This window comes from Phocoena sinus, chromosome 15 (genome assembly GCF_008692025.1).
Source record: "Phocoena sinus isolate mPhoSin1 chromosome 15, mPhoSin1.pri, whole genome shotgun sequence".
Classification (NCBI taxonomy): domain Eukaryota; kingdom Metazoa; phylum Chordata; class Mammalia; order Artiodactyla; family Phocoenidae; genus Phocoena; species Phocoena sinus.
The window spans coordinates 83,939,423-83,966,864 of record NC_045777.1 but is presented as its reverse complement, the minus strand read 5'-3'; the positions used below and the strand labels follow the sequence as shown (position 1 = coordinate 83,966,864).

The window sequence follows — 27,442 nt, the reverse complement described above, 5'->3', positions numbered from 1 at the left end:
CCCCTGGGTTGTGCCCTGGGGAATCGCACAGTGTAGTTAGTGCAGGATGAGTCTGCAAGGCTTCTGTCCTGCTGCCTCGGTTGAGGAAGGAAGAGATTGGACCTGAGAAGGGAGATGACTTGTCCTAGATCCTCACCGGGAGTGCACGTGGGGTCGCTAACAGGACTCCAAACTCCTAGGGCAGGTGTTCTGTCCCCTTAAAGTCAGTTTTAATGAAAGAGTTTTTTGAGCGTCGCAGTGAAGTTTGTAAAGTTTGTACAAATAATTGAAAGACTGAAACGCACCTGTGTCCCTTTATTCCGGGTATGCTGTGGATTTCCTGATCTAAGTTGTTAATAGACTTAGAAGAGTTAAACTATATGCGTTTTTTAATTTCATATTTAATGACGGAGGTTTATTTTAGTAGGACTCAGTGTACACTCGCTGCTGAAAAAAAAGTATCCCCTCAGGTACCGCAGCCACGTGGGAGTTACAGACCTGAGGGTAGTTGCTCCCTCCTCATTCTAACAGGCCCTTCTGAAGATGAAATGGCGGGTCTCCCACAGGTGTGTCTTGTCGAGCTCGGGCGGGTGCTTGTGCAACCCCGAGCCGCTTCAGTCGTAGCTTCACTCCTGCATTTTCCTTCTGCAGGTCCGCCTCCACTGTCACAGTCCTGCACGGTGTTCCAAGAGCAGCGGAAAATGAATCAGCCCCTGGTGAGTTTTGCTGTTTACTTATTTACCTGCTGCTGTTCTTTTGTGATAACAGCTTGGGAGGCGAATAGTTCAAAATGTGAAATGGGAAAGTAGGAGTAGGGAAAAGATGTGGTTCGACAAAGCGTAGAGGAGCAGGTCAGTACCACGTGTTTCTGGCAAGTTCTACGTGTAGATCCCACGATCCTCTTAGAGCCCCAGTACAAGCCTCGTGTTCTTGACATTTGTGGCAAAACGCCATCCCTCGCTTGACTTACATTGTCCTGCCGAGGCACTTTTGTTCTCGGGCGTTAAAGGTTTCCTTGAGGGTCCCGCTGTAGGCCGCTAGCCTTCCTGAGCGACAGCCCCTAACGTGTTGACTTCGGTGCCTTCCTTGTGCTTCCCGTAAGCCGAGAGCGTGTCTTCCAGGGAGCACTCAGGGCATATAACTTTTCCGTTCAGTAGAACACCGTTGTCACCTAGGTACATTGTTTTCAGTGCTCAATCCAGGGATGCAATGAGGAGCATCTGGAAGCACAGCCTTGTCACCCTTCCAGTAAATTTCCCTCTTTGTCACTTACAATCTAACAGGGTCGCGTTACACACCATGTAGTGATGTCTGTGGCAAAGATTCCGTGTTTCCCACCTGAATTGTATCGTGAAGCTTGCGGTCTTGGTTCTGCCCCTCCTCGGAACCTGATCCGGTTGAGGTGACCTGGCATCCAGCATACAAGCCAGTGGAGATTTGCCAGTCGTCACCTCAGACCACTGTCGCCTTCCCATCTGCAGAGTCTGCCATGTTGGTTCCTGTGACAGATCTCTCCTTGCTCTCTTCCTGACTGATTCTTTCTTCCCCCCTCTCAATGTGTTGTCTTTTCACTCTTCGTTCATGCCTCTTCAACCTGTCTGATCTCACCTTGTGGTGCTTTTCACTTCCAGCTCTGTCAGTTCTCCCAGCTGGACCAGATAGATGCCTCTGTGCAGCCACTTGCCAGCATCTCTATGGAGTTTGTCCAAAGAGCACCTCAAATTGCTAGATCCAGTAGATCCAAGAATGATTATTTACAGCTCCCCCGCCCCTTGCCTTCTCCTTTTGTCCCTGGCGGCTCATCGTTGCATCGTCTAGCCTGTCATCCTACCCAGAAAAATGGGTTCATTCTGAAGTCCTTCTCCATCCTCTGTTACCACGTTGTAGTATTAGGCTTGTTAATGTCGTAGTCTAAATGGTTTTTATTCGTTCCCCTTCGTCCCGTACTTGCTACCGTTAAAATACCTTATCTTTTCATTTCTCTAGTTACGGAAACTTTTTTTCTGTGCTGCTGCCTCTTTCCTCCAGAAGCTCAAGTGTATTGTGCACGCTGAGCATTTCTCCTAAAATATTAATCACAGCATTTTGTGTGCATATGGGAAGCACTTTACAGGTTCCCTGGGTGACTGGAGAAACGAGGTAGCCGTTCTATGGAGCCATTAACCATGGAGCCCAGCACTGGGGGGAGGTCGCACCTCGCTGATGATGCGTGTGGATGGATCTGTGGGGTAAAATCCTGATCGGAGACGCTTAGGGGAGAGGAGTGGGAGAACTGGGTTTGTTGTGTTTCTAACTGTTTCAGGACGTTTTGCTGTGATGGGGAAAAGAGAAATTGGACAGTAGCTGGAGTAGGAGCTGAGGTCCGGGGAGGATGTTGTGTTGTGTTTTGATGGGAGAAATAAGAGTGGGAATGATCCAGTAGATGCGTGAGGGGGAGGGGAGAGCTGCTGCCCGGGGTGCTGGAGTGGGGAGGGGATGGCAGAGCCGGGTTGCAGGTGGGGAAGCCCTCCGATGGCTTCTCTGTTCTCAGGGAAGCAGCTCCTCAGCTGAGGGTGAGGGTGAAGTTGGGGGTTTGAGGAGAGAGCAGAGCTCTGGGGCCCAGCTCCATTGTTACCATCAGCACACACAGTTCAGCCAGCTGGGAAGACTGTACTTGCCTTGTCTGCCTGAAAAGCCATCTCCTCTCTTAAATGTGGGAGTAATTAGTCTTTGGGGAGCCTATGTAATTACACGGGTGCCTCTCAGCTCAAAGCGAATTGAGCGCCAGTTCTGGCCACGGACACTTTCTGCCCTGCTGGTGGAAGGGTCCCCAGACGACATGCCCTGCTTCCCTGGCTCTTGGCTTCGGGGACCCTTCACGCCATCTTGTGTCGTGTCTTTTATCTTAGACATAAACTTCAGATGTCTTCAGGTTCTGCATGTGATCTTAAGCAATTCTCTGCTTCCAGGAGCTTCTGTTCTCCTCGGGAAAGGCACTTCACAGACGTAATTACAGGAGAGGACGGGAATCCTGCCCGTCGATACGTCGGGAACTCCAGAGTGCTGACACAGCAGAGCCTGCTTTTATTTATTTATCTGTGTGTTTTAATTTTGGTTTCTTTACTTATTAATTTCTTCATTTTTGGCTGCATTGGGTCTCTGTTGCTGCGCGCAGGCGTTTGCCTCTAGTTGCGGTGAGCAGGGGCTACTCTTCGTGGCGGTGCGCGGGCTTCTCATTGCGGTGGCTTCTCTTATTGCAGACCACGGCTTCTAGGCATGCGGGCTTCAGTAGTTGCGGGCCGTGGGCTCAGTACTTGTAGTGTGCGGGCTGTAGAGCGCAGACTGAGTAGTTGTGGCTCACGGGCTTAGTTGCTCCGCAGCATGTGGGATCTTCCCGGACCAGGGTTCGAACCCGTGTACCCACCATTGGCAGGCGGATTCTCAACCACTGCGCCACCGGGGAAGCCCGAGAGCCTGGTTATAAATGCATCGTCAGAACACGTGGCTCAGTGACTCGGGGAAGGGTGACGGCCCTCAAGTGACCGGGACTTGGGTAGCTGCAGAGGTTGTCGAGGCTCTCAGAGCAGCGTGAGGTGGACTGGATGAGGCTCCTGAGGTGCTGGTAAGGAGCTCCTTCCTTAGGACGTGGGCCTCCCGTCAGGAACAGCGGGACGTGGATGCAGGCAGACCCTGAGGTTGACTGAAGAGCCTCCCCTCTGTGTTGGTTTTGGTTTCATCCTGTGGAGAAACTGAAACCTTGTAATCGGGACAGTGAGTCATCTGATCTAAAGATGTCATGTGTAGAGACCGTGGACGGCATGAAACATGGGGTGGGGTGCGGTGGGTCAAGTCAGGGGGACTCTGGGCTCCAGCGCGATGCCCGACAGGAAGGGGCTGGGCCGCGGCGTGTTCCCGCTGGCCCTAGGCCCCGGTAAGCAGTATGGACGTTCCCTTGGGGTTTTTCTGAATCGTGAATGAGGTTGAGAGTATTTTCACATGCTTAGAAGCTGTTTCTTCTTTCTAATGGATAGACAGTTTTTAGAGCAGTTTTAGGGTTACAGGAGGATCGAGCAGACAGCAGTTTCCTCTACCCGTCCCTCTGGGTTCCCTCCCTTGATAACATCTCAGGCTTGTGTGGCGCGTCATCTCAGTGATGGATCAGCATTGACACCTGATCTCCCGTGGAGTCTGTAGTTTATATTAAGGCTCACTCTCTGTGTCCTGCTGCTCAGGTTTGGACAAGTGTGATGACCTGCAGCCACCACTGCAGTGCCACCCAGAAGCATTTCACTGCCCGAAACATCCGTGCCGGTCACCTGTTCATCCCCGCAAGTGTCCCCAAGCCCCGGACAGCTGCTGATCTTGTTACTGTCTGTGTATGTTTGCCCTTTCCAGAATGTCACGTAGTTGGAATCCTCCTGTGTATTTTTGCCCTTTCCAGAATGTCACGTAGTTGGAATCCTTTTGTCTGTGGTCTTTTCAGACTGGTGTATTTCTGTTTTTATGTGAAGGGCCTGTTCATGTCCATTGCCGGTCTTCCTAACCCCAATACTGTCTTGTTTTGTTTTGTTCTGTTTTGTTTTCCTTGTCTTACTGGCTTTCAGAGTGGTGTTAAATGTTTCTAAATTTTTCCAGTTGGGGTCATGTTAGTAAACACTGTTTTCCAAGGTTTATTGTCTTTTTCCTGTATTTTTCAGCATTGCTATATAATTCATTACTTTTTTTTTTACTTTGAGAGGTTGAATACTATGCGTTTCAAAAGTTTCTCTAAATCAGCACGTTTGCGTGGGTAAGATTCCTAGTTGAAGAGCACCCTCCTTGGTCGGTACCGAGGTTCAGCTTCTTTGCGGGCTCAGGCGCGTGCGGGGGTAGGAATGCTTCGGTCTCGTGGTTCCCTTTCTGCTGGGTCTCAGTTCCCCTTTCTGGTTCTGGGCAGTGCATCAGCCACTCTCCTGGGACAGGCCAGGCAGGTGGGGTCCTCACTTCCTGGTTCTGGAGTCTGTGTGTGTCTGGGAACACCTTTCTTTTTCCCCGACGAGCGAGAGGACCCTTTTGGTTGTGGAGCGGCGTCCTAGGACTGCGGCCCCTGGGCCCCCGCTGTTGTGTGTCATTTGGGCCCCAGCCATGCATGGGAGATCTCTGACACAGGGACGCAGCTGATAAAGCCCTCTTGGGGTTTTGTCATTTACAGTCCTCTGAGGAATACTCCTTTTCTCTAATGGAATTCCAGTGCTTAAGCTTTCTAGCCACTCATGAAAAGAATCTCAGAAAGGAAAGGAGACCCGTCCTCTCTGCCACCAAGCAGGGGAGTGAGCCGACGCTGTTAACGTAACGCTGAGAAAGTGGCTTGTGGGCAGTGTGTGACCAGTTCTGAGTTGTGTGATTACAAGGCTGTCTGTGGAATCTTACTGTACCAAGTGGTCCTTTAAGACACATACATCGTGGTTTGTTCCCTTGTGTTTTGAAAGTAACCTAAAACCCCTCAATATTTGCAGTTCTTAATTTGTTATCCAGGTTTCCTGACATCCATTTTTTAAGTTTAAAGTGCAATTTTCTCATCTTCCCTTTACATAAAAGTGAACGTGGGCAAGCCACTTAACCCATCAGCAAATAGAAAATCATCTGGAACATTCACATGAATGCTGTTTTCAAGCAGCAACAGTGCATATATTTTTATGCCCGTTACCAGTGAAAACTATAATGTTTTCTTATCGTGCAGTGTTTTTCTCATCCGGCGAAATTACAAGCACTTAGAAAAGCCCCACAAATCACACATTTAGTGAAATTACAAATGCAGAACCGGAAAGGAGAAGAAGGTGTGCGTGATTCTACTTATGCTTTAAAATTAGAGTAGTTCATGGTCTGATCCCTCAGTCTCTTGCATTTGGTAATAACTTTCAGTGTGTGAACGTGTGGGCCCCAGTCTTCATCCGGGCAGCCACAGGTGTGACCAGTGACGCCTGAATGGAATATGGGCAGAGCTTCTGGAAGACTTGCTGTCGATTTCTGAGACAGGCTTCTCGAGGCTGAGCCGAGGCAGTTCTGCACAGACGCTCGTCTGCCTTGGGCGGCCACCAGCTCTTCCTCCCGCCCCGCTCACCCCCCCCTGCCCCCCGGTGTCCTGTCAGCAGGTGGGCACCGTCAGCCTTCCCAGGCCAGCAAAGCCTGGGTCCCGGACGTCTCTGCATCTGGAGCTGGGGGTCAGGTGACCTGGCATCTCAGGGGACCTTGGTAACAGGACCCATCCTGCCTCTTCGATTGTTACACATAAAGAACTTTGATTTTCCGTCAATGTCAGGAGTTTGTTGCCATCTTAAATGGCCTCTGAGCTTGGCGTGGTCTTTTCCTTAACCTCCTCCACACCATTCCTTAGTCACCCTGCGGCACGTGGGATCTTAGCGTCCTGACCAGGGATTGATCCCATGTCCCCTGCATTGTAAGGGGGATTCTTTACCACTGGAGCACCATGGAGGTCCCTACCCTTATGTTTTAGCAGTTTTGGAGGTCTTCACAGACATCCTGGATGGATTCACCTAATAGCAGCAGGTAAACTTCGTGTCAAGAGTAGTGCACCTCATTCCTCAAAAATTTTAAAGGAGAAGTATTATAAGATGCAGAAATTCCACTTCTGTGTATTTTTTCGGAAGAAAACAAAAACACTAGTTCAAAAAGACACATGCACTCGTATGTTCATTGAGCATTATTTATGATAGCCAGTGTATAGAAGCAACTTATGTGTCCATCCATAGATGAATGGATACAGAAGATGTGTCATATATATATATACACACACACACAATGGACTATTAGCCAGAAGAAAAAAAAACAAAAGAAGAATGAGGGGCTTCCCTGGGGGTGCAGTGGTTAAGAATCCACCTGCCAGTGCAGGGCAAATGGGTTCGAGCCGTGGTCCGGGACGATTGCACATGCCACGGAGGAAGTAAGCCCGTGTGCCACAACTGTTGAGCCGTGCTCTAGAGCCTGCGAGCCACAACTACTGAGCCCGCGTACCACAGTGACTGAAGCCCGCTCACCTAGAGCCCATGCTCTGCAACAAGAGAAGCCCCCGCAATGAGAAGCCCACGCACCGCAAGGAAGAGAAGCCCCCGCTCGCTGCAGCTGGGAAAGATGCCGCCTGCAGCAACAAAGACCCAATGCAGCCAAAAGTAAAATAAATAAATTTTTAAAAATTAAAAAAAAAAGAATGAAATCTTGCCATTTGTGGCCACATGGATGGAGGCAGAGGGTAGTACGCTAAGTGCAATAAGTCAGTGAGGAAGGCAAATACTGTATGATCTCATTTGTATGTGGAATGTAAAAAACAAAATAAATGAACTAACGTCACTAAACAGAAACAGACTCATAGATACAGAGGAGAAACAGGTGGTTGCCAGAAGAGGGTAGGTGGATGAGTGAAATAGGTGAGGGAGATTAAGAGGAACGGATAAGCAGTTACAAAATAAATGAGTCTTTGGAGTAAAATATACAGCATGGGCAATACGGTCAATAACATTATAACTTTGTACGGTGACGGATGGTAACTCGACCACAACTAGACTTAATCTTGGTGATCATTTTCTAATGTATAGAAATATTGAGATTATGCACCTGGAACTAACATAGTGTTGTAGGTCAGTTACACTTGCATGAAAAATTTTTAATTCAAACGAAAAGAATAGTGTGCCTCGTTACCTATAGACGCTTAGTCATACAGCAGTTCTCTAGAACATATTCATCCTGTGTGACTGTAACTTTATACCCATTGAACAACTCCCCATTCTCTCCTCCCCCACCCCTGACGATTTATGTGTGACTCTTTTAGATACGTCACATAAGTGGAAACACACAGCTTTGTCCTTCTGTGACTGACTTATTTCACTTATCGTAATGTCTTCTAGTTATATCCCCGTTGTCACAACTGGTAGGATTTCCTTCTAATAAGTCTGGATAATATCCTATGTATATACCCCATTTTCTTTACCCGTTTCTGTGTTGGTGAAAATTTGCGTTGTTTTCCTGTCTTGGCTCTGGTGACTAATGCTGTAATGAACATACAGGTGCATGTGTGTCTTCTAGATACTGATTTCCTTTTCTTTGACTATACAGGCTATATTATCGTTTATTGTATTATATTACATTATATTCTATTATAGTTAATGTGCTTCCCGGATCTTGTGCTTTTCACAAATTGAAGGTTTGCGGCAACTCTTTGTCGAGCAAGTGTGTTGGCACCGTACTTCCAACAGCAGTTGCTCACTTCTTGTCTGTGTGTCATATGTTAGTAATTCTCACCCTATTTCAAACCCTCCATCAGCAAAAAGGTTACTACTCGCCGAAGGCTCAGATGATGGTTAGCATTTTTTAGCAGTAAAGTATTTTTAATTTTTTTTTGTTTCGGCTGTGCTGCACAGCACGTGGGATCTCAGTTCCCCGACCAGGGATCAAACCTGCGCCCCCTGTATTGGAGGGCGGATTCTAAACCACTGCACCACTAGGGAAGTCCCTAAAGTATTTTTTTTTTTAACATCTTTATCGGAGTATATTTGCTTTGCAGTGTTGTGTTAGTTTCTGCTGTATAACAAAGTGAATCAGCTGTATGTATACATATATCCCCATATCCCCTCCATCTTGCGTCCCCATCCCACCCTCCGCATCCCACCCCTCTAGGTGGTCACAAAGCACTGAGCTGATCTCCCTGTGCTATGCGGCTGCTTCCCACCAGCTATCTGTTTTACATTTGGTAGTGTATATATATGTCCATGCCACTGTCTCACCTCGTCCCAGCTTACCCTTCCCTCCCGCCCCGTGTCCTCAAGTGCATTCTCTGCGTCTGCGTCTTTATTCCTGTCCTGCCACTAGGTTCATCAGAACCCCTTTTTTTTTCTTTCGGTTCCATAAATATGTGTTAGCAGACGGTATTTGTTTTTCTCTTTCTAACTGACTTCACTCTGTTTCACAGACTCTAGGTCCATCCACCTCACTACAAATAGTTCGATTTCGTTTCCTTTTATGGCTGAGTCATATTCCATGGTATATATGTGCCACATCTTCTTTATCCATTCATCTGTCAGTGGACACTTAAGTTGCTTCCATGTCCTGGCTATTGTAAATAGTGCTGCAGTGCACATTGTGCTACGTGTCTCTTTTTGAATTATGGTTTTCTCAGCATACGTGCCCAGTAGTGAGATTAGAGGATCATATGTTAGTTCTGTGTGTAGTTGGTGTTTTGTTTTGTATAAATTTACGTGTTTTTATTTATTCATGCTTTTTGGCTGCGTTGGGTCTTCGCTGCTGTGCGTGGGCTTTCTCTAGTTGCAGCGAGCAGGCGCTTCAGTGTGCGGTGCACGGGCTCCTCTTGCGGTGGCTTCTCTAGTTGCGGAGTGCTGGCTCTAGGCGTGCGGGCTTCAGTAGTTGTGGCACGCGGGCTCAGAGGGTGTGGCTCGCGGGTTCTAGAGCGCAGGCTCAGTAGTTGTGGCACACGGGCTTAGTTGCCCTGCGCATGTGGGATGTTCCCGGACCAGGGCTCGAACCCGTGTCCCATGCATTGGGCGGAGGATTCTTAACCACTGCGCCACCAGGGAAGCCCTATTTTTAGTTTTTGAAGGAACCTCCGTACTGTCCTCCGTAGTGGCTGTTTAAATGTACATTCCCAGCAGCGTGCAGGAGGATGGTTCCCTTTTCTCCACACCCCCTCCAGCAGTTATTGTTTGTAGATTTTTTGATGATGGCCATCCTGAGTGGTGTGAGGTGATACCTCACTGTAGTTTGGTTTGCCTTTCTCTAACGATTACTGTCGTTGAGCATCCTTTCGTGTGTTTGTTGGCAATCTTATATCTTCTTTGGAGAAATGTCCATTTAGGTCTTGTGTCCATTTTTGGGTTGTTTGTTTTTTTGATATTGAGCTGCGTGAGCCGCCTGTATATTTTGGAGATTAATCCTTTGTCAGTTGCTTCGTTTACAAATATTTTCTCGCACTCTGAGGGTTGTTTTTTTGTTGTTGTTTATGGTTTCCTGTGGAAAAGCTTTTAAGTTTCATTTGGTCCCATTTGTTTATTTCCATTTTTCTAAGAGGTGGGTCAAAAAGGATCTTGCTGTGGTTTATGTCATAGAGTGTTCTGCCTATGTTTTCCTCTAAGAGTTTGACAGTGTCTGGCCTTACATTTAGGTCTTTAATCTATTTTGAGTTTATTTTTATGTTATGGTGTTAGGTAGTGTTCTCATTTCATTCTTTTACAGGTAGCTGTGCAGTTATCCCAGCCCCACTTATTGAAGAGGCTGTCTTTTTTCCGTTGTATATTCTTGCCTCCTTCATCGAAGATAAGGTGACCATATGTGCGTGGGTTTATCTCTGGGCTATCTATCCTGTTCCATTGATCTATATTTCTCTTCCCTAAAGTATATTTCAATAAAGGTATGTACATTGTTTTTTTAGACACAAGGCTATCGCACACTTAACAGACTACAGTATAGTGTAAACATAAGTTTTTCATGCAGGGGTGCACCAAAGAATTCATGTGACTCGCTTTATGGCGGTATTCGCTTCATTGCAGTGTTCTGGAACCGAAGCTGCAGTGTCTCTGAGCTGGGCCTGTATACCCAGAAGTGGGATTGCTGGATCATATGGAAATTTTATTTAAAGGATTTTGAGAAAACTCCATACTGTTTTCCACAGTGCCTGCACGATGTTACATTCCTGCCTACAATATGCAAGGGTTACGATTTCTCTGCAACCTTGACAACTCTTATCTTTAAAAAAAATAAAAAATGGTGGGCATTCTAACAGATGTGAGGTAATATCTCATTATGATTTTGATCTGCATTTCCCGGATGATTAGTGACGTTGAGCACCTTTTCATGTACCTGGTGCTGTGTTAAGTCTTTCTAACACACACACACACACACACACACACACACACACACACAAAGGGATAGAAGGAATCTTTTGGAAGTGATGAGTATATTACCGTGATGGTGGTGGTGGTATCACAGGTGTGTACGTATGTCCAGACTCATCGAGTTATACAAATTAAACACGGGCTGGGTTTTGTGTATCAATTACACGTAAACAAATCTGTAAAAGCCCAGCAACAAGTGGTGTATTTCATGAGCCAGTGAAGCCCAGGTACATGTTGTCTCCTCTCCCAGGGGTGAACCCAAGCTGCCATTGAACTTGGCGCACTTTCTGTTTCTTTAGTTTCGCCTTGTATTACTTTTGTGTTTCTGCATTGTTTTCGGATTACAGCTGAGTGGTTCCCCATTTGGAGCAGCAGGGATTCTGAGTTTGGCTCTGTTGTTTGAAGACTTTTGATGGTCTCTCCAAAGGGATTAAGTTTCTACAGAACTAATCTCAGTTAGGTGAGAGGTAACAGAGGATCTGGTTTGCTAGTCTTTTCTTAGTCTTTTCTGTTTGTCTACTTGGACAAGCTCAAATCAATTGAGAATCTCTTACCCAATGGGAGGAGAACGGCTCTTTAATAGCTAAACTGGTGAGTGTTTATTCCTGACCCATGTCTAAGACTTGAGAACTGAAGGTAAAATTCCCATTCTCTGTATGTCTGTGTGTCTGTAATTCAGAAAGGTCTTTACCTCTGACAGCGTGAGTATGTAATGTTTTCCTACTTCTGGATCTATTAAAGTAGATTGTAGAGTCTCTTAAATTAAAGGGTTTCTGTCCTGATTGGCCTACAAAGATACAAATGTGCTTCTAAAAATTATATATCCCTAAAATTCTCAGAGAGAAAGCAATTAGAACTTGTCACACGTTAAATGTGCTAGGAAAGTATTCTTATAGAAATCAAGTCAGGGAATTCCCTGGCCGCCCAGTGGTAGGACTCGGTGCTTTCACTGCCAGGAACCGGGTTCTGTCAGGGAACTAAGATCCAGCAAGCCTCTGTGTGCAGCCGAAAAAAAAATCAACTCAGAAGTTGAAAGACTTCACGTTTACATAATTTAGGTAAATCTTTGACAAATGAAGCTAATATTTAATATTTTTGGTTTAATAAATATTTACTCCTATCTTAATTATCGGTATTAGGCATACATTTAAAAAAATTCTACTTGGGAGTGTTCTTCCTAAATTTATATAGGTGTGCCCATCAAATAAGCTAACATTACTTCTACTTAACATTTAAGGCTATGAAAAATGTACATTTGTGTTTTACCGCATTTAATTAGTATTCCGACAAACTTTCTTTCAGCAGTAACTGTGTTTTGTACTGTGTTAGCTTGTCGATAAATTCTTTAGTTTACGTAAAGCCTTGAACTGATATTAAATTGTGTTACTTACTGGATAATCATTGGATACCGAGGTCATTTCTGAGCAAGACAGAAACCCGAAACATTGATTACTAAGCGTAATCTCCAGTTCTATGCTCTTGCTGCATATTTTTGTTTGTTCCCTAGAGGCTGTGTCTGTGGGTGTGTTAATGAATGTGTTTGTCTCTGCCCCTTGGAGAAGTCGTGTAAGGGATGTTTGTGGCTATGTAAAGTTGTGCTCTGTGTGTTCATGAGCTCTCCTAGCCTAAAATGCTGATGTGTGATGGGCAGTTGTCTATTATTCACTGCTAGTTTTCTTTGTGAAATGGAAGTAACTTTGGTTCAAAGTTATCATTAATATAATGTGAATGAGACTTGACCAATAGTCATGTTATCGGCTGGAACAGAACTCAGGTTCAGCTGCTCATCGCTCAGAGGTCAGTGTTCCAGAGACAAGGGTTGGTGGAAGAAGAAAGATGCTTTATTCAGGAAGCTGGCAACCTGGGAAGATGGTGGACTAGTGTCCCCAAAACCATCTCCCAGTTGCCAATTAGAGGGAAAAGGGGTTTATAGGGAAAAGACGGGAAGTCTCTGGGCTGTGCGGGTTAGGGCTACATGCAGAGTAGCACAGTCAGCTCTGACCATGATCTTGAAATTGGTCATGCAGTGGTGTGGTCAGTGTCATGTTGATTGTTTCAGGCACAGTTAATGTTCAACTCCAGTGTTGGTTTGTTTGCATTTCCTTGAGGCCAGTTCCTGGAATTGTGCAAGCCATTGGTTCAGGTCTGCTCAAGACGGAGCAGCTTACGTCATAGCTGCAGTCTGGTGATCATACAGTTAGCTCTCTCCTCTTGTAGTGGTTTTAGTATCTGCAAAACGAGTTAGGAGTGTGTCTCTGACACTGTCACTTATGTCGTTCGGGAGGAACTAAACATCTGTGAGTGCTTTGTCCTAATGATTAACTGCTTGAACCTGTTCTTTTGTGACTCAGGGGAGGCCTGGGAGACTGCAGCTGTTTTACAAACAAGAGGCAGGGGACATGGAAGGGCCCTGCAGGGTCCTGCTTGGTTCCAGCAGCCGAGAGGTACGACTTTGTATGCAAGATAATGAGATATAGTTTTTTATTAACAGGAACAAAAATAGTTTGTCCTAAAGTGAAATGACTGATTGTTCCAGTACCAGAAAGAGGATAGTAAAGGACACAACCTCAGTGAATATAGAAAGTTGCAGGAGATGGGTGGAAAGGGAATTTCATTTGTGTGGGCCGAAGGTGGCTCAGTTTTGATGTTTATTCCAGAGGTTTTCAAAAAAGAGCTTCTGGTTCTCTGAGTTTCAAATGTTATATCGATGCAAAGCTGGAGTTTGGTTTTCTCTCTGTAAAATGATAACTGTTTCTAGTGCAGTGTTGGTCTCTTTAATAAGTGGTTGGAAAGTCGTTCTCTAAATCTGCCTAAACAGCAGAGCTTCTGTGTCTCACTGGAAGAGCTTTCTGCCCCTAGTTCTGAATTCATCCGGCCTTATTATGTTTTGAAACTAAATGCACAGGGACTTCCCTGGCGGTGCAGTGGTTAAGAATCCGCCTGCCAGCACAGGGCACACGGGTTCGAGCCCTGGTCCGGGAAGATCCCACATGCTTTTAGAAACTAGAGCACGGAGAGAGTAAGGTCATATGAAATTTGAGATGCTAAATATTGTCATAGTTTAAGCAGTGTGAAGATTGTTGGAAGAAATTATTTGTCATTCATTCAAGCCATAAACATTTGATGAATGCTTGCAAAAAATAGAAAATAAAGAAACCTCTAGAGGCCGCGAGCCACAGCTACTGGAACCCACGTGCCTAGAGCCCATGCTCCGCAACAAGAGAAGCCACCGTATTGCGAAGCTGATGTTGCACAAGGAAGAGTCGTCCCCGATCCCGCCAACTAGAGAAAGCGCACGTACAACAACGAAGACCCAGTGCAGACAAAAATAAATAAATAACTTGATACATGTATTTAAAAAAAATGCACAACAAAATTTCTGAGAAAGTTAACCTTTCTTAAAACTGTGTTCCTTTTGGTCTGTTTTTTTTTTGTTTGTTTTTTAAGTGTAGTGTCAGGAATTCCCTGGCATTTCAGGTGTTAGGACTCTGCGTTTCCACTAAGGCCTGTTTTTGATCCCTGGTCAGAGAACTAAGATCCTGCAAGCTGCGTGTCGTGGCCAGAAAAACAGCAAAGACAAAATAATCATACTTTAGCCGTTAAACAAAGTCAAGGACCTTTAGTTCCTCCTCAAGGGCTATCGGGTAATATTCTGAGCCATGCCCTTCGAACAGCTTGGCAGAGACTGAAACCCCCAGAAGGTGGAAGAAGTTAACTGCATGCTGCCCACAAGCACGTAGACCCCAGACCAGTTGGAACCAGAAGGCTGATGATGTTGGGTCCCCGTGACCTCACCACCAACCAATCAGGAGAATGTGCGTGAGCTGATCACGCATCCTGTAATCCTCTCTTCAACATGTAGCCACTTTCTCTTTTCCCTGTATAGTCCTCAAGCAAAACCTCAGGAGGGGACAGTTGGTTCTTCGGGACATGAGTCCACCTTCTCCCCTGGACTGCCGGCTTCCTCAATAAAGCTATCTTTCCATTTACCCAAGACTTGTCTCTCAGTATAGGAGTCCTGAATGATGCAAGATGTGCCTCATCTTCTGTAGTTTTCTCTACATGAAAAATAATTCAGGAATCTTTTTCAGAGTCAAGAAATGTGGTTGGGTAATCACAACACCATTAAGCGACACCTCGCTGGACAGCAAAGAGGCGAAGCTGACTGGTAATGACCACGCACATCATGACTGTGGGAAGACTTTCATCTTTATTGTATTTTCCAAAAAGCTGCATTGCACGGTGCTCTTTAATAATCTAAAATAACATACAAACACGTTGAGACAAGTTAAAAAATTACGACTGAATTCCCACAATTCAATAATGAGAACTAAAAAAATAAAATTTATGCTTACAAAATTTGGGAGGAAATACCCACCTAGCTATAAGTAGAATGGGAATATTATGTAATATATAAAAGGTATATTATATAATAGATAAAAATAAAAATCTCTCTTGAAAATGTGAATAAAATTGTATATATGTGTAAATATACAACAGCTGTAATACTCATCACAAAAGGTTTGGAGGAACAAGGTGTTTCAAAATGAAGACTATTTCAAAACTATTTAAAATAAATATATAAATATAAAAATACAATAATTTTATAGGTGACATTTTCAAAATAAGCCTGTGAAAGTTAAGTCATCAGTCATGACCCTATGGCTCTCATTATATATTTTAAACTTTTTCTATCCTATTCTGAGCCCCTACACTCCACCTTCAAATGCTTCTAGACCGGGGCAAACAAGTGTATAAAAAATGGGACCTCCAGTGGGACCTCAGGGGAGATTTGAATGAAATGATCTGAAAATTGGGGTGGTGACTTCCAAAAGGATGGAATCTGAGAAAAGCCTGTTTTCTTATTGTCCTGCCACAGACTCCTAGAAGCATGCCCCGCTCCTAGGAGTATGATATGAAAACTCTTCTCAGCTCATTCTAGAAGATGCTGGGTTCTTCGCGATTATCTGCACAAGAGGCTTTCTCCCTTCCTTCCTCACAGCTGTCATCACTGTCTGGAGTGCCCTCGTGTTGAACATCCTCATCTCTCCTGGGCTCTGTGATCTGGAAGTAAGAGAAAGAGCAAGGATGTCAGATTTCAAAGTGGCAACTGTGCAGATATAAAGGTTTTCACATGCTTAGTCAACTCTGACCAGATCTGAGACTCCTTTATGATTGCAGTTTTATCTCAAATTCTCCATTCTGAACCCCAGTCCTGAGCCATTCATTGTTTTCAAGTGTGATTCTTGGACTCTGGTGACCCTGACTCCAAAAACTACTGAATACACCTAAGGTCAGGCCCAGCAATCTGCTTCATAGCGAAGACCCCAGGTGATTCTGCTCAGGGAGCTGGCATTTGGAGAATGCAGCTTTAGTCTTAACTCACCTTGGTCCTTTGGCACCACTTCAATTCTGGACTTGGCACCACACTATAGACATCTCTGACAAGTCAACATCGTGGACCAGGAGACCTGATGCCGGATCCCTAACCCTGACGCTAACCCTGCATCCTAATGTCTATTTTATTATTAATTTTTCATTTATTTACTTATTTCCTTTATTTTATTTTTGGCTGCATTGGGTCTTCGTTGCTGCACGTGGGCCTTCTCTAGTTGCGGTGAGCGAGGAGTACTCTCCGTTTCTTCTCATGACGTTGGCTTCTCTTGTTGCGGAGCATGGGCTCTAGGCGCACAGGCTGAGTAGTTGTGGCTTGCGGGCTCTAGAATGCAGGCTCAGTAGTTGTGGCTCGTGGGCTCTAGAGCTCAAGTGCAGTAGTTGTGGCGCACGGGCTAAGTTTCTCCGCGGCATGTGGGGTCTTCCCGGACCAGGTCTCGAATCCATGTGCCCTGCGTTGGCAGGCGGATTCTTAACCACTCTGCCACCAGGGAAGTCCCTGGATCCTAATTTTTAAATAATACTCAGTCCTAACCTTGGTTAGTGTTACGGGCTGAATGTTTGTGTCCCCCAAAATTGTTATGTTGAAATCTTCAAATCTTAACCGCTAAGGTGCTGGTATTAGGAGGTGGGGTCTTTGGGAGGTTATTAGGTCATGGGGTAGAGCCCTCATGAATGAGATTATTGGCCTTGTAAAAGAAACTGTGGTGTGTTGTTTATGAACCACGCAGTCTGTAGTAGGTAGGGCAGGTCGAATGGACTAAGACAGCTAGTTTGCAAGATTTAAACCAAATGTTTGCTGAGTCCTCTGCCCACCTCTAGAATTCTAATGTGTCAATTGTAATAAGCCATGGTGAAGATGGCATTCCTTAACCTTCACTTGTTGTGATAAACCCCCTGCACCGTAAACTTGAAGGGGAAAAAGTGAATTGTACAAGAAGAATCATTGGTCCAGAAGTGGTGAGTCAGGGGAAATAAAGAGTCACAGGTCATCTGGCCATAAGCAATTTGAAAGTAAATTTGGATGAAAATAAAGCCAGTCATAATTCATCTTTTCTTATTGAACGTGTGGGCTGTTGTATGTAATATCCTGTTTGTAGACATTTACTTTGTTGTAGGTAAATGCTAGAACCCGTATCCCTGAGGGATGTAAGGCCAAAAATGAATGAAAAAGAAACTGGAAACACAGTATATGGAAGAAAATCACCATCTCGTCAAAGCTGTTATTTGGACCCCAGTTGCTTTGGGTGAAATGATTTCAGTGAGACTCATGCGTCTGGGACAAAGTGGTTTCCGCGAGGTCTGGCGCCCACGGGCCCCGCGGTGCTGGTGTCTGTGTGTGGCTGTCTGTCCGTGGCTGGGCGCTGAGTCGGCGTGTGGCTGCGTGCCCATCTGGCCCCCTTCACAGCGTGAGAGGTGATGTGGGTGCAGCAGTGGGATTCCTCTGATTTCCTCAGTACACAACACGTCATTCTGCCGGCACCTTTGCTGACGCACGCAGACCTACCTTTGCGCAGGCCGATGACCTGAGGCCTGCGTGCTCCTGAGGCCCCTGGGGCAAGAGGGTGCGATCTCTTCCCCACACCCAGAGCTCTGGATCAAAAGCCTGGATCTGGAAAGAAAAACAGCCCCTGGTAATGAGGATGCCGCTGCCTCCTGTAGCCCGGCCTCTGGTTCTTTCTCGTCCATCCCCAAGTCCCAAACCGAGTTCCCCGTGATCCCCCCCTCCTCTCCGGCCCTCCCCCTCCCCGAGACCGCCACAGCCCACCCACCTGCTCGCACTCTTCCCGAGTGACCCTCGTCTTCCAGCCCATGGAACGGATGAACTGGGAACGCAGTTTGTGGAACAAGGGACGCTGGGAGCGGTTCTTCCCATAGAGGAACAAAAAGATGGCTTGTTTGGGGGCCTGGTTGTCCTCTTCCATGTCGCTGGCCACATAGCTGGGGAAAGACATCAGGCCGCTGTCATCAGGACAGGAAGGGCCTCCACTTGAGATCAGCTTCCCAGGAAAGAGGCAGGCTGAACATCCTCACACGACCCACCCAGCCCTGCCCAGCGTCACCGTCACCGTCACCGAGAGCCGCCCAGTCATCAAGGAGGCACCGCCAGGCAGGACCTTCAGAAGGGTGCCTCTCACACCTTGAGGATGAGGACAAAATCCAAACCCCCTGTTCCCTTCAACTTGTTTTATGTGCACACACCTCTCTCCCTATGTTGTAGGTACATGTACAGTTCCTGAGGGCAGGAGCTGATCTGATCTGTTTCTGCATTCATCCCTCTCCAACCAAATGACACATTTAGGGCTTGGTTCATATTGATGCATGAATGCAACAGCCTTTTGTGAATCTCTGTTCCCATCAGCTCATATTCCCCGGCATGTAGGGTGTACTTTATAAGGTTTCATTAGATGAATGAATGAATGAACCTTTAATCTCATAGCCAAATGCAATACTGTTGACCTCGAAGACTCACAGTAACGAACATTTGCAAAATGAAAAGAATTGTGCTGAGTGTTTTGGGAATGCAGTGACATTTTGACAAGACCTGCCTTCCACATTGTGTCCAGTCCAGTGCGACTGGGGAAGGGGAAGGGGGGAGATAAGAAATGACTATAATGCAAAGCATCACGTTATAATACGATTTTAACTCAAGTGCCTCCGGGATGCAGAAGTTAGGGAGATCAGGCATCGTGAAGGTTTTGGTGTTTGAACCCACTTTAAGCATAGGGTCATTTTCTTCAGATAAATGTGTGGGAAAGACACCTGGACAGAAAGCCCAATAGAAACTTAGAGGGCAGGGTATTTGGAAGGAACAGTGGAACACAGGAATAAAGTATCAGGACAGTGTGATGGAGATTGCAGAGGGAGTTGAATTCCAACCCAGAACTCTGGCCTTGATTTGGCACGTCATTAGCCAATGAAATTGTGTGAAGCGGTCAGACCTGTGTTTTGGGAGGATATTCAGGCAGATAGAGCCGACTGGCTTGGGAGACTTGGAAGAAACGTCAGTGGGGAGCATTTTACACCAGATCCGCGCTATGTGATAAGGGCCCGCCGATTGTGGCATTTGTCGTGGGAACTCAGAAACGGAAGATAATCACACTTGGTGCTGATGTGGGAAGACCCGAGATTGGAAAATCAGAACCGGAAACGTCTCAAGTCTGTTTACTCGGGGGCAGGATGGTGTCAGTTCTTTCTTCCTCTCCTCTTAGGAAGGTTTTGTGTTTTGCTTTGTTTCGTTCAGTGTTTTAATTGACATTAGGGTAGTTTGTTTTGACAATGAATGGTATAAAAAACATAACTTTGTTTGAAAAAGAAACCACTGTACCGTAATCCTGTCATTTTCACACCAGAGTAAACAGTACAAAGGGGTTTAAAAAAATAGATGAAAGGTCAGAGGCCCACGTCTCTCTCTCCGCCCTCCCAGGGTGTTGAATACTGATGGCGGGGATGGAGCAAGGTACTCACAGAGCTATGAAGAAATGGATTCTCTGGAATTGCCAGGGGAAGAGCCCGGCCCGGCTAAAATAAGCTATCACCATTGACAGGAGATACTGATGGAAAGGGAAAAAAACGTAGGAGAGAGGTCACCTCCTGGAAGAGGAGAAAGAGTGGGAGGGAGAAGGGAGCAGGGGACGAGGAATGGGTGGTGCCACTTGGAGAGGAGACCCCCCATTTTGGGTGAGCCTGATTATTTGGGGAAGGGGAGAGGACAGAAGGTCATAGTTTGGAACACTCCAAGGATGGGAGGCTGTGGGTTTGAGGGTGTGGACTTAGGGCCACTGGCACTGGATTTTGTTTGATGAACCGGAGCCAAGGCGAGTCCCCAGGAGCTGAGAGGAGAGGGGACTTAGGCAGCAACCACCAAAGGGTCACACCTGGGGCTCAGATCCCAGAGGGGACCTCGAGGCTGCTGGAGGGAAGTGTTAACAAGGCATCAGGTTGGGCGGGGACTGGAAACGTGGGTGTAGAAAGCACCCCGTGCCCCCACCCAGGACAGGCGCTGGAGCTGGAATCCATCTCAGCGGGTGATTTACCTTGTCAGATACTTCCAGCCTTTTGTCCCAGGCAAGGAATTTCTTAACGACGGGATCCTCTGTGAAAAGAGGGCAGATGTTGCCAGTGGGAACAGGGCTGTCATGGGAGCATTGCAGGGCCAAGAGAGAGAACCGCCCCCCCCCCCCGGGGAAATGCCAAGTTGTGGCCCAGGGTGAAGCTGACGGGAAGAGGGGATTGAAGACCATTCACTGTGGGAGGAAAGGGGGTGACTCCCCTTCTAGGGGGGCCAGTGACATGGAGTGATGCCCCTTCATCGTGCATTCACGTATCAGTGCAGAGGGCATCGAGTTACTCTCAGCCAGTTTCTCAGTTGAGAGTCTCATTGGGGCGCAGATGGACTGTCAGCCCCCGCCCCTCCGCCCTGCACCAGTAAGATTCAAAAGGCTAGTAAGAGCTAGAGTCTCAGGGGTACAGTTGAAGCCAAACAAACCTAACCCTGTATCATTTCTAAATCTAACCTCATCCTGCATCATTTACGTGTCCCCTGTATCCTTTATTGCATCATTTACGTGTCCCCTGTATCCTTTATCCGTAGACAGTCCGCCAGGGACGGAGAGCGCACCAACTAGCAGGGAATTGTTTTCCACTGGAAAAGTGTAGTCATGGGAAGATTTGTTTCTTTGTTGTTCAAGTATAGGATTGGAGGGTGCTGGGCGAGGGGGCGGGTCCTTACCGAGCATCCTGTTGAAGACCTCGTGGTGCTCAGGCAGCACTGAAGACACCCGCTGTCGCTTCAGCTTCATCTTGAGCCCAATCAGCCACTCCACGACCCAGGTGTCCTGGGCCTCAGCGGCCGGGTCGCCCTCCACCTCCGCTCGGAACGCCACTGACCTCTTCCTCTTCCTGCCGGGGCGCTGAGGCGGGGAGGTGCAACCGGCCCAGGGGGCTGACGAAGGAGAAGAGACTACAGTATGACGCTCTCGTCTTGGGAATTCAGCCACTGGTGACCACCCAACCCCACCCCGACTCTGCCTCCCCCCTGAAGCACCCCCGTGCTTTCCATTCTCACACACCGCTGACCTTGCCCCAAGTCATCTTTCCATCTTTCTCTGTCCATATCTACCGATCCCTCCCCTGACTCCTGTTGTCATTTTTCCAGCTTGCTGTCCTCGAAACTCTTTCTCATGGTAGATAATTTCTCCCACCAGGAGAAAAAAAAAAAAAAGAACGCTCCCCTTGTTTCCTCTCTTCCCTTCTCTCATCCTTGGATCTCGTCTCCTAACCGTCTTTCTTGCTCCCCAGGTGTTCCGTGTCCGCAGCTCCTGTGCTCTCCTCCCTCAATCCCTGGCTTTCCGAATGTCTCCTTTCTTTCATAGGCACCTTTTGTGGGGGCTCTTTCCCGACCTCTGTACCCATTCCTCCTTACTGGTCAAGCCTCTGAAATTCCTTCTCGTGCCAGCTCCCTCACCTGACGGTCCTGGGATTTCTTCATAGACAGTCACCTCCAGGGGGTACCCTGAGGAGCTGGACTGGCAGGTCTCGTCCTCAGCCTGGGAACTCGGTGGACGATTGTCCATGATGTCTCCCAAACTCTTCCCTTCCTCGAAGCCTAGACTCTGCTTTATCCCAACTCTTGTTCTGGACTTGGGCTAAACACGAGTGGTCGTCCCTTCTCCAAGCTGCGGGGCAACTGGCAGTGGAGAGAAGCTCTGGCGAGATGCTATTGTCTACTACTGTTGCCGAGCACCACGGAGTCTGGTCCTTCCAATCAGGAAGGTCGGAAGCCTCTGATGTCATCATCCGTCATTCCAACCTGGCAAGCAGTTTGAAGGAAATCACAAGTAACTGTCAGACCTATGTGTGCACTTGTCCCAGAGATCAGGGGTAAACGGTATCTCCTGCCAGTGACCCAACCTCTGCCCGTCCTCCAAAACCCCCCTCAAGGTGTCCAGACCCTGCTTTACTGCTTCCCAGCAGGTGAGCTGTCCTGTCCTCTCCGTGCTGGACTCTCCCCCTCCCTCCCATTCCTTTTCCACGGGCTGGTGGGAGAGTGGGGAGAGGGACGAGGAGACTTAGGGGAAGCAGCAACGGTTCAGCCTTATAAGAGTGAGATAAGGATGTCAAAAAATATCCCGGGTACATTGACTCACTGGATTAAAAAGTTACGTTAAAACATGGAATTTTGCAAAGCTCTTCTGCTCAGTGTGTACTGGCACTGTGTTCAGAATTCTGTAGTGGAGGAGCACACGTCCACTACCCTCAGGCACCTTTGAGTCCAAGAGGCATTTGGAGCAGCTAAAATCATACGGAATTACACGTGCTCACGCACCCTTCAACGGGTGTCTACAGACACACACACACACAGACACACACAAAGGGCACCTTTGGATTTCACAAAGTCCATGGATTGTCCAAAGCCTGCCCCTCGATTCCAATTAAGAAGTTCTCGTCTACTTATCAAAATTTTGAGAATGTAGTATCACTGTTGTCCCAGAGATTTCACTACCTGAATAAAAATGTCACATGTACAAAAAGCCTTAATGGGAAAATCTCCAGTTCAAGACAGGTGATTTTTCTATGAGGGTAGGAAGTACACGGTAGCCGAGATGCAGAGAAGAAAATAGCCCACTCAGGATCAAGCAGTGTCACTGGAAGCTTCTTCTGAACTTCCCAACTCATGCTTCCACTCATCGCCTGGAGGTCTGAGTCTTGCATTTCCTCCCTCCCTCCCTCCCTCCGCCCTTCTCTCTTTTTTTATTGTGATAAAATTTGCATTCCATGAAATTTGCCCATTTTAAGGGTACAGTTGAGTGACATGAAGAATTCACATTGTTGGGTTTCCCTGGTGGCACAGTGGTCAAGTATCCACCTGCCGATGCAGAGGACACGGGTTCGAGCCCTGGTCCGGGAAGATCCCACATGCCGCGGAGCACCTTAGCCCGTGCGCCACCAGTACTGAGCCCGCAAGCCATAACTCCTCAGCCCGCGAGCCACAACTACTGAGCCCGTGCGCCTAGAGCCCGTGTTCCGCTGTAGAGAGAAGCCACCGCAATGAGAAGCCCATGCACCGCAGCGAAGAGTAGCCTCCGCTCGCTGCAACTAGAGAAAGCCTGCGCACAGCAAAGAAGACCCAACGCAGCCAAAAATAAGTAAAACAAAAATCTTAAGAACAAAAATAAAGAATTCTCATTGTTGTGCAAGAATCCTCACTAGCCGTCTCCAGAATGTTTTCATGCTGTCAAACTGAAACTCTTTCCCCATTGAACACTGACTCCCCATGCCCCCCCAGCCCCTGACACCCACCCTTCCACTTTCTGTCTCCATGAATTTGAGCCCTCTGGGGATCTCTCCGAAGTGGAATCATGTAACATTTGTCCATTTGTATCTGGCCTATCCACTTAGCATAATGTCTTCAAGTGTCCTCCGTGTGGTAGCCTGTGTCAAAATTTCCTTCCCAGACCCCAAAGCCAGTGTGGACAGTACACAGTGAGTGAGAAGGAAATAAAACCCTGGGTCTGAAGAAGTTCAGATGTACGCCAAGTGCAGTGGGAAACCAGTGAATGACAGGTGTCGTGATCCAGTTGCACTGAAATGGAAACAATTGATGTTGGCTGCTGTAGAAATGGATTGGGTGGGCATTCAGCAAGAGTGGAAGTCGGGAGCCCCAGATATGGTTAGGAATTTGGCGTGGTAGTGCAGGAAGGCGATGTCTGAGGAGATGAGGTGAACTCAACAGGTTCCATATATTTGGAGGGAGAATCAGCAGGGCTCATCGGGGGATCAGATTGGGGGGAGGTAGCGGGGCGGTATTTCTGTTTACTCTGTGTGCACGTGTGTGCTGAGACTTAACTGTGTCTACAAAGAAACACTAACCTTTCCTCTTACAAGTGGAATTGTTAAATTTTCACTGCTTATACAAAGAAATGTCAAACAATCATTGAGAAATACATAAATGCTCTTTCTATCAATTAGAAACTTTCCTTCCTGTTTGTGGATGAATAATATCTGTTGTATGAATATACACACTACATTATCCATTCATCTGTCAATGTACGCTTGTGTTGTTTCCACATTTTGGCTCTGAATCTTGCTTTTGAATTATTGTTTGGACTTTGATGAGAATTATCTCTGTTGTTCAGGATGTGCCCAGAGTTTTAATATGTCTTTTGATCGCTTACATATTTCTAATTAGCCCAAGCAATGCATACGTAGAGTCAAATCAGTTCATCCAAGGTGCCGGGACTGAGTGTCTCTTTGGTTTGCACTCGTGGACTTCCTGAGATGTTCTGGGTCTCAGAGGCCATGCAAAGAGCGTCTGTCGTCCTCCAGAGCTGCCACAGCCCGGCTCTCTTCAGGGTCCGCACTGCTGGGAAAAGCACTGCTGCTTGAGGACCTGTGTCCCTGTGCTGTAGACGTTCCATCGTTAGGAGGCAAATGAGTTCAGATATGCATTCATCGTGCTTTCAACCATCACCGCTGACTGGGTCCTTGTATAACAGAATAGAAGTTCACTCTCCCTCTTCCTTAACAGGCTTTCAAATCTTAGAAGGTTGGTATTCTGTTCCCGTGAAAATTTCTCTTGTATACTGTGAAATACCCTGATTGCTTTATCTAGTCTTCAGATCTGGATTTGCATAATCCCACCCCACCTCACCTTGTCCAAATGTGGTACAGTCGGGTGGGACCCATCTTAAGATGTGTTGGTATGTTGTCCCAAAACTGCGTAAACAGCCCAGATCGAATCTGATGTTGTAAGTGAGCAGGACCTTGTGGGGCCTTCCTGGGACAGATTCTCCCCATGTCTTCTGCCTGCTTCTTGTCTTTAGAAAATTTTAGCCTCCTAGCCTTCCCTGAGTTCGAAACGGACAGTTTAATCAGAGAAGGCAGAGAGTGCAAAAAGAAAGGAAAAGAGTCCAAAACGACGAAATAATACTAGTGTAGCCGTTAAACAAAGCCAAGGACCTTTCCTTCTTCTTCAAGGGCTGTAGATACTGTTCTGAGCCTCGTCCTTGGAGCTGTTTTGCAGAGACTGAAGCCCCCATCAGGTGGAAGAAGTTAACTGCATGCTGCCCACAAGCACGTAGACCCCAGACCAGCTGGAACCAGAAGGTTGATGATGTTGACCTCAAATTACCTCACCACCAACCAATCAGAAGAATGTCCACAAGCTGACCACACACCCCTCAACCTCCCCTCCCTCACCCCACTCTTCTGTAATTCACTTTAAACATTTTAAAATTTTATTTGGGGACTCTAGTTGATTTACGATGTTGTGTTAGTTTCCGGTGTACAGCAAAGTGATTCAGTTCTATGTACACAGATATCTTTTCTTTTTCAGATTGTTTTCCCATTTAGGTTATTATAAAATTTTGTGGTTTTTTTCGTCGCGCTCTGTGGCTTGCAGGATCTCAGTTCCCTGACCAGGTATTGAACCCGGGCCACGACCGTGAAATACCAGAATTGTAACCTCTGTGCCAGCAGGGGACTCCCTAGGTTAATAGAGAATATTGAGTAGAGGTCCCTGTGCTATACAGGAGGTCCTCGTTGATTGCCTATTTTATATATAGTTGTGTGTATATGTTAGTCCCAACCTCCTGATCTATTCCTCTCCCCCCCATTTCCCCTTTGGTAACCATAAGTGTGTTTTCTATGTCTGTGAGTCTGTTTCTGTTTTGTAAAGAAGTTCATTGGTATCATTGTTTTAGATTCCACATAGAAGTGATATCATATGGTATTTGTCCTTCTCTGTCTGACTTCCTTCCCTTAGTATGATAATCTCTAGGTCCATCCATGTTGCTGCGAATGGCATTATCTCGTTCTTTTTTATTGGCTGAGTAGTATTCCATCGCATGTATGTACCACGTCTTCCTTATCCATTCCTCTGTCGATCGACGTTTAAGTTGCTCCCATGTCTTGGCTATTGTAAATAGTACTGCTATACATATTGGGGTGCATGTGTCTTCTTGAATTATGGTTTTCTCTGGGCATATGTCCAGGAGTGTGATTGCTGGGTCGTACGGTAGCTCTAGCTTTTAGTGTTTGGAGGAACCTCCACACTGTTCTCCATAGTGGCGGCACCAGTGTACATTCCCACCAACAGCCTCACCCCATCTGTAAACACCTTTCCCTGAAAGCCATTGGGGAGTGGGGGCCTTCTGAGCCCTAGATACCTGGACCCCTTGCTTGTTGCCGTGCCATAAACGCGGCACTTTCCTTCACCGTGACCCGGTGTCAGTAGATTGGCTTTAGTGCGTGCAGGCGGGTGGACCCAAGTTTGGTTCAGTACCAGCGTGTTTGGAGACAAGCAAAACTATCACCTCTCCTCCTCTCTTTTCCTCCTGTGGATGCAGTTTAATATAACAAAGGCTGTAGCTCTAGTGCAGAAATATCAGTAGAGTGCAGCACAAGTGCTTCGTCAATACAATCCTTTCGGCATGAGAGTCACGTGGAGAAAATATTACAACACAGATGCCTGGACCCGGCCTCTCAGATTCTAATTCCACAGCACTGAGCTAGGGCCTAATTTTAACTTTCTCAATTGACATGCTTCTGATTTGGAAATCTCTGGGTGGGATGTGCCACCCAGGCTGGTTGCGGTAGGGGGGCATCAAGGTGTCGTTGAGTGAAATAAGGAGGGAGGTGAACCGTGACCTGGATTTCACCCAGGCATCCTCTGGCAGGGCTGTGGCCAGGCCATGGGTCCACAGCTGAGCGGACGTCTGTGTCAGCCTCCAATCCTCCTGCCAACGCGTCCGTGACAACCCCTCCAGCAGCCCGGTGCTGCCGTGGATAAGGAGCCCTGGGATCGGAGTTCAGCCCAGGCACCTACCTGGTACATGCATAGTGCATGTGCTGGTGAGGAAACCGCCCTCTCCACCGGGAAGCCTGGAGCACATCCTCCCGTACAGCCCTCAGAGGGGACCAGCCCTGCTGACACCTTGATCTCAGACTTCCAACCTGCGTAAACGTCAGACAGTGCATTTGTGTTGCTTAAGCCCGCCACTTTGTCGTACTTGGTGACGCAGCCAAGCAAACTGCTACGACCTGTATTTTTAATAAGAAGGATTTCACATGGGACGGTCGCTTTCCTGCTTCCCCTGCCTTTATTTATTTTTTTTATTTAAAAAAATATATTTATTTCTCTCAGGCTGCATCTTGTCTTAGTTGCGGCACACAGGCTTAATTGCCCCGTGGCG

The 27,442-nt window shown here is 47.0% G+C and overlaps 2 protein-coding genes across 11 annotated transcripts in view; one reads left to right on the top strand and one right to left on the bottom strand.

Moving 5' to 3' along the window:
• Nucleotides 1-27,442, top strand: part of ZNF12 (zinc finger protein 12) — a 47,419-nt gene that overhangs the window by 1,037 nt on the left and 18,940 nt on the right. For 2 of the 10 annotated variants that reach the window (XM_032603931.1, XM_032603938.1), the window contains exons 2-3: nt 511-545; nt 631-695. In XM_032603931.1, the coding sequence (XP_032459822.1) occupies nt 511-545; nt 631-695 (100 nt within the window). Of the gene's footprint in view, nt 1-403; nt 546-630; nt 700-17,875; nt 17,882-27,442 lie in introns of those variants that run through there. The other 8 variants (XM_032603937.1, XM_032603936.1, XM_032603940.1 and 5 more) reach the window with 6 other exon arrangements.
• LOC116739794 (speedy protein E4-like) lies at nt 17,846-23,164 on the bottom strand. Its single transcript, XM_032604496.1, has 5 exons — nt 21,627-23,164; nt 20,980-21,338; nt 20,285-20,343; nt 19,716-19,801; nt 17,846-18,188 (listed from the first exon to the last, which is right to left on the bottom strand). The coding sequence occupies exons 1-5, from the start codon at nt 21,821-21,823 to the stop codon at nt 17,846-17,848; spliced, it is 1,044 nt and encodes a 347-aa protein (XP_032460387.1). The 5' UTR covers nt 21,824-23,164.

What these genes read in the sequence shown, in the direction of transcription:
- LOC116739794 (XM_032604496.1), bottom strand. Translation starts at nt 21,823, where the DNA reads ATGGACAATCGTCCACCGAGTTCCCAGGCTGAGGACGAGACCTGCCAG. An exon ending in GGAAAGAGCCCCCACAAAAG is followed by an intron (nt 21,339 to 21,626) that starts GTGCCTATGAAA and finishes GATGGAAAGATG; the next exon opens with ACTTGGGGCAAGGTCAGCGG. An exon ending in GGTCTTCAACAGGATGCTCG is followed by an intron (nt 20,344 to 20,979) that starts GTAAGGACCCGC and finishes CTCTTTTCACAG; the next exon opens with AGGATCCCGTCGTTAAGAAA.